The sequence below is a fragment of the Ziziphus jujuba genome, chromosome 5 (genome assembly GCF_031755915.1).
Source record: "Ziziphus jujuba cultivar Dongzao chromosome 5, ASM3175591v1".
In the NCBI taxonomy this organism is placed as follows: domain Eukaryota; kingdom Viridiplantae; phylum Streptophyta; class Magnoliopsida; order Rosales; family Rhamnaceae; genus Ziziphus; species Ziziphus jujuba.
Window position 1 is genome coordinate 31018925 of NC_083383.1, and position 6862 is coordinate 31025786.

At 32.4% G+C, this 6862-nt stretch overlaps 2 protein-coding genes across 2 annotated transcripts; both read right to left on the reverse strand.

Annotated features, from left to right (window-relative positions):
• Nucleotides 1-868: 868 nt before the first annotated feature.
• On the reverse strand, nucleotides 869-3990 carry LOC132803839 (uncharacterized). The gene is made up of 7 exons (XM_060817515.1): nucleotides 3840-3990; nucleotides 3402-3508; nucleotides 3161-3223; nucleotides 3019-3066; nucleotides 2882-2935; nucleotides 1279-1336; nucleotides 869-1193 (listed from the first exon to the last, which is right to left on the reverse strand). The coding sequence occupies exons 2-7, from the start codon at nucleotides 3477-3479 to the stop codon at nucleotides 1153-1155; spliced, it is 342 nt and encodes a 113-aa protein (XP_060673498.1). The 5' UTR covers nucleotides 3480-3508; nucleotides 3840-3990; the 3' UTR covers nucleotides 869-1152.
• Nucleotides 3991-5083: 1093 nt separating this feature from the next.
• Nucleotides 5084-5845, reverse strand: LOC132803794 (uncharacterized). The gene has a single exon (XM_060817337.1). The coding sequence runs from the start codon at nucleotides 5843-5845 to the stop codon at nucleotides 5084-5086; it is 762 nt and encodes a 253-aa protein (XP_060673320.1).
• Between the last annotated feature and the right edge of the window lie 1017 nt (nucleotides 5846-6862).

Genomic DNA, 6862 nt, shown 5'->3' on the forward strand with positions numbered 1-6862 from the left:
TTCGAATAATGTACATGTACAAGAAAATTTAAAATAAAATAAAAAAATCTGACTCAATTATTTTATTTAATCACTTTTGGGATTTGATTGATCAAATTCAGTTTCATGCTGGTGCTATCCCTTTACCAGCAGCTTTCATTACCGGGCAGCAGCTGTTAAATGTAACGAAATTTGACAGATTCATGAGGCTTTATGGCAAATATTGCAGATCCATAAGTAATGATCATAGAGACAGCAACCCACAATACGAAATGAAAAGGGATCTTGTAAGTGAGAGAGACGATCACCAAGATTGCTGAAAAGAGAGCCAAAGTGTTTGATGTCAAAATGTAACATCCCCTGTATGATTCATACCGGTTTGGAATCTTACTGCTGTGATGAGTGCGGCAGCCACCAGCAAAACTTTCCGAGTTCATTATATTTCAGGCTTCTGAACTACCACATTCTTGGCTTGTTGGGGGTTCGCCATTTTTATATCTTTAATTTTTCTAAACCAATGATCATGATATATCTTACTGAGTGAGTTTACCATTTACTTTATTTATCCAAAAAATTAAAAAACCAAAAAGGACTTTCATGAGAGTGAGTTTGGGGTATGGAAACCATGAGGCAAATAAAGATAATATATATAAATCCTAGTTTTTAATTGTTTTGATTAAAAGGAACTTATTAAGGAAAAGAAAAAATACAACAAAAAAATCGAATCACAATGTATACATTCAAAGACATTTTGTATTTCCATAAAAACTTGCAAGCAATAGAATGCAATCACAGAAGGTAAAGCCTTTTAAATTCTAAACACCTGTACTTCAATGAGACAATTCAACGAGTCCATGGGTCTTCAACAAGTAACATAACACTTAAAAAATATTACAAAATAATTTTTTCTTCCTTTTTTTCTTTTTCATAGTTCTTCATTAAAATAAGCAATAATGTTCCACATTAAGAAAAATCTTGGAACAGAGACGTCAAGATGGATCCACATTAGTCTCAACTGCATAAATGTTGGTGTAGCGTGTTTCCTTTTAGCTAATAACAGAACATCTTCATCAATTTATTTTCGGCAACAACATTAAATTACTCATTAACCCCACATAGGTACCAGAATAATAACAATTGTCTTCAAGAGATCAAATTAATACCAGTCCTCTCTCATTCATTAGCCGGTGAATCCTCGGATGCACTTCCGCCATCTAAATAAACAATCATAAGAGAGAGAGAGTCAGCACCAGCATAAACCAATAAGTTTGAACAACCGAAATGAAATAACAGGCATACCTTCACCATCTGCTGGGGCACAAGGAGACTTTCGGGACCGGGTTTGCTGTTGTGTGGGCTGGAACCAAAAAAAAAAAAAAAAAAAAAAAAATATAGTCAAATACTAGCTCCTAAAGAACAGGGGAGGGAGAAATAAGCTTATGTTTTTAATACACTGAGCTGACTTTCGATCCATTAAATGAAGTGCACTTTTCATTGTCATTTGTGAACCTTCTGCATAACATTATCAAGGATTTGGTTCATATTTGCATATCCCAGATTTTATTTACTGTAATTACATTTTTCGGTTATAGCTATGTCACATGCTTTGGTGAAAGAAAATATGAGTCAGTTTCCAAAGCAATAACAACTTAAAGTACATTTTCAAAAGGCATGGTTATTCCCCGATGAGAAAGGAATAGGATTTCTCACGAATAAAAGATGCTGAAAAGAAATATTCCTATTCATCTATTTAGTTATGACACAAAAAGAAATCTCAATTTCAAAATTACTACTATTAGACTCATCTACTTCAGTCTCTGTTAGACTCAGAATGTAGAAAATGGAAATCACTAATAAGTAAAGCTCTTCATAAGAACAATCAGGATCCCCAAATCAACTCCGTGGTAATTCTTTTCTAACAGAACAGAGCATATCCTCTCAACTTATTCTAAGTTGTCATTATTTCTGTACACACACTGACAAAAAAGAAATTATTCTATTCATTTTTCCTTAAGTTTTATTTGCAACCTCCTCCATAATCTTTTTGGCACCAATGAACATAGCCATTTGGATCTTGCTATCCATCCATGGTAAGTAGGGTGCCCTACCACCCCACTGCTATCACCAGCAACAAAGCATGGCAAGGGCACACCAATTATTCATGGATTATGATGATTAAATTGTAAAAGCAGATGGTGAAGAAAATTGCATGCTTTTGCACAATATCTATCACTGCACAACAACAACATTTCAAATTCCTTATTGTCCTTTTTCTTCCTCTTAACACATATCTGAAACTATTTCAAATGACATAATTTATATCAAAAAAAAAAAAAAAAAAAAAAAAAAAAAAAGAAAAAGAAAAAACAGAAGTTGAAACAATTTGAGAAAGAACTAATCAGAAACAAAGCCTGCAAGAAGGGAGACTTGAAGGAGAGTAAAATTACAATTGTGTAAAGGACGGGCAGAGAGGAGAACTTTCATCCTATTTAATGCAAACAACTTATCCATATTAATGGTGATTAAAGGTAAACAGTATGACAGGACCCTGTCGATCATAAACAAAAGATTACCCAATTCATTCCTTATATTCGTCAGTTATATATTAAAGGCATGATATCAAATCCACCACATCCCTCTTCCTCTCTTTCTTTATTTTTTTCATTTTGGCTATTAAATACTAAGTTATATAACCTTAATTAAAGTTATACTATCCGAGTGGATTATCAAATCAAGTAAAAAAAATATTTTTCTACCTTGCTTAATGTGAGGTCAATCTAGAATAATTCACTCAATCAATTGCTTTCAAACTATATGCATTGCTATTTAAATTAAGTTATATATGCATTGCAAATCATATGAGGTTCCAAAAGAATATATGCATAATTAAATTATCTAATACCTGCAATTTTGGCCTAAGAGCTTCAAGTGGTCCTTTGGGCTTCTGACCACCTTGCTGTTATAATCAACCCAAAATAAATTAGTTAAATGATATTGCACATATCCCAATTTAGCAAAGCAGATTGCACAAAAGGATACCTTTCCAAGAGCCCAATCAGCAGAATCAAAGTAAGCACGTTCATGGTCCTGAATATTCAGAAAACCCAATGCCCTCAGATGGTGCAGAGAGCAGTGAAACAAAACAGAATATTTCAACCATGGGGATCGAACTCAAAATCACCTTAGAAATGAGGGGTGGTTTTTTGGGCACAATTCCACCATACTTTTTCTTTATAGCTGCCTCCTACATGAAGATGAACCTGAAGTTTTAGCTAAAAGAAACAAAAGAAAAAAAAAAATTGAGAAACTTATAATTAATCACAAATATTTTCCACTGTGTTTTTCTAGCACCAATTAGAGAAATCCAAAAAACCATTCTAACATTTCAAATATATATTATATATATAGGGAAGCAATTCAACCTCCTCTTGGGATGATGGCATGGGTTTCTCAGACTCTACTGCTTGTTCCTGATCTTTGATATCTTCCATGCCTGACATAATGTCCTTGCAAAACCCAGAGAAAGCACCTGCACCATTGCAAATTGACCATCAATTTTTTTTTTCTTTTTCAAAGTAGTTTAAAAGAAATCCATTAAAAAAAAAAAAAAAAGGGATTTGATTTGGGTAAATTCTTGATAATTAAGGATTAGAATAATTAATTCGCCGAACATTGTCAGAGATTGAAGTTCAAAGAGAGAAGAATATGTTAAAAAATCGATTTTTTCTATTGTAAATTATAAAAAAATATATATTTAAATAAAAATCAATCTTCTCTGATTTCTGTTTGTCAATCGTGAAGTCGAGAAAGAAATCTAGAGAGAGAAAATGGAGTGGGTTGAAGAGAAAGAAACCACGAACCTGTAGGAGAAGAGGCGCAGAGATGGAGGAAAGGGAAAGTGGAAGCGGCAGGGTTTGTCTGAAACGTGACAAGGAAGAAAACCTAATCTTTACCGAAACGTCGCCGTTTGTACTTTGGAAAATACATAAATAAATAAAAGAGAGATATTAAAGTCAATTTTTTTTGTTTTTTGTTTTATTTGGCGTTTCTTTTTCTTTTAAAATTTGCCTCACATTTATTTCGTATCTGGTTGAAAAACAACCTTCTTCTTCTTCTCTTTTTTTTTTTTTTTTTTTTTTTTTTGGGTGGAATTGTTTGTCATAGACTTTTTTTTGTGAATAATTGTTTGTCATGAACTTTTATTTTTGGAATATTAGATTGCAGTAAAACACACAAAGTTAAAAAAAGGCAAAACAAAATAAAATAATAAGTAATTTTGAATTTGGTCAAAAGTCTAAACCAACAATAACAATATTCCATTAGGCATTGCTATTAAAATAGATCTTAATTGGCTTGACAAAATTAATTACTAATTTTCCATACTTTAATAACTATTTAACAAATTGTTATTCGCTAAACAAGAAAGGAAATAAAATTATGATATTATTTACTGTAATTAAGGGTTTCCAAAATTTGTTATTACTTTATTATTATTGTTACTATTATTATTTTATTTTTTGATATTGGGGTTTGAGGATTCCAATTCAGGTCATAAACCATATCAAAGCTCTAAATAAATTACAAGCTGTGTGAAAAAAAATGTTGATTTTTTTTTTTATACTAAATATATAATCAACTACAAAGTTTTTTTTTTTTCGCGTGAAAAAATTTACGAAGTTTTTTGGTGGTAGAATAAATTTGTTTCTGATTTCAGCAACTACAAAACTTCGTATTTAGGAAACCTTAGGAATTAATCTCTTTGAAAGCCAAAAACTCTATAAGTCCATGTCAACAGTATAGCAACCCCCAAAAAAAAAAAAAAAAAATTATTGTAAACATAAGTTGAAATTCCATGATGCATCCCAATAAACACAATTTTTCTTTTAATAGAGAGAGAGAGAGAGAGAGAGAGAGAGAGAGAATAAATAAAAAAATAAACACAGCTTCAAAGCTAACACCATATATTTGCATGAATTATATAATTAAAAAAAAAAACATTAATGAAAAAGATAGAATGTGCATAATAATTTAATCGTATATTGAAGGAGATCTCAGGTGGTTTGCAATAATTACAAAAACTATATAATTATAAGAAAGCAAAATATCAAAAACTTCGTCTCTTCTTGCTCTCAACAGTGGAATCTGAATATTTACCAAAAAAAACAGTGGAATCTGAATCTGAATCACTGGAATCTGAATCATCATCATCATCATCAACAGAATCACTAGTATCCGAACATCCACTATAATCAGCAAATGCAGTAGGCTTAGGACGCTTCTTCCTCTCAACCAACTCATCACTACTGGAATCAGTTTCCGATTCTTCACTAGAAGTTGTAGAAGAAATTTTAGAATATCTACCACATGTCATGATACGCCTCCCATATGATTCTTCAGAAGAAGTAGAATCTTCATCGGAAGAAGAATTTTCATCAGAAGATTCTGATTGATAACTTTTACGATCACTAGAATCAGTAGAAGAATATGAATCCGAAGATCCAAAATCACTAGAAAATTCACTCGAAGAATCTGAATCTGAATCTGATGAATCCGAATTAGATTCATTAGAAGTTGTAACATATGTACGAGGTTGATCAGGAGGGCAAGGTCTTATAGGAGATTCAGTACTAGTTGTATCATCATCATCATCATCATCATCATCATCTGAATCCGACGAAATTGTAACATATGCCTGAGGCTGAGGAGGTTGAGAAAGCGGATTCTTTATAGAATTTATAATATGATCATGATCACCAGAACCAGAATCACTAGAAGAAGAAGAATCTGAAAAATCACTAGGACATGTTACATATGCAGAATCTGAATCATCACCAATACCATTATGTATTGCATTGCTGCTGCCCATGATGTTGATCTGTGATCACCAGAGCAGACCGTCGGAGAATTTGACTGATTTCTTATCCTACACGGTTAGTTGTAGTACTATACATATATATACACACACATGAGTAGAAAGCATTATATAGGGTTTAGGATTTTAGGGTGAGAAAGAATTTCACACAAATAAAAGACTAGGCGGCTCGGCCCAATGGATTTTGATCATCCGACTTTATTTATTTAATTAGAATATATATATATATATATATATATATATGTATATGTATATATATGTACACACTAGTAGTAGGACTAATATTATTACAACATCCCTTTTGTTATATCAGAGTTGGATTAGAGTGGATTGAAATTTTTGTGCTTAGAACAATCAAATTTCATTTAATTTAAAGCTAATTGAACTAGAACTAGGGTTTAATTAATTCTACTAATCCTTTATACATATATGAATGTCAAAATTAATAAAGGAAAAAAAAAAATTTAAACTATATCCACATTCTTTAACTAAAAGGCTAATAAGACGATAACATGTCGTCACTTATTAAAAAAAAAAATTAATTTGTAAAATTATGAATTTTAACATTACAAATGTTTTGGAAACTATTACTTCTACAAATTAAACTTACTACTTTACATACCAAGCACCTAAATTAGCGGGCCCAAAATGTAACACCCCGTCCCAAACCATGTCGGAAATTTTTGCACGTTGACCGAGGTTGACTGTTGACCGTTGACCAAGGGGTCAAAAGTTGACTTTTTGACCCGGTTGGAATTCTAGGTTGACTGAGGTACCGTTACGAAGTACACGTTGGCACGAGTTCGTAGACTGGTAGCACGTTGAAAACGGAGCTACGGTTTGAAAGTTTTGAGCAAAACAAGTTGAGGTCCAAACTGTCCAAGGGGTGCCGGGGTTGACTTTTTATTCATGCAAGGTTGAGCTTTGACTCATGCATGGCTGTGAAGTGCTCGTTGATACGAGTCCGTAGACTAGCGGCACGTCCGATTTGGACATGTGGTTTGAAAGTTA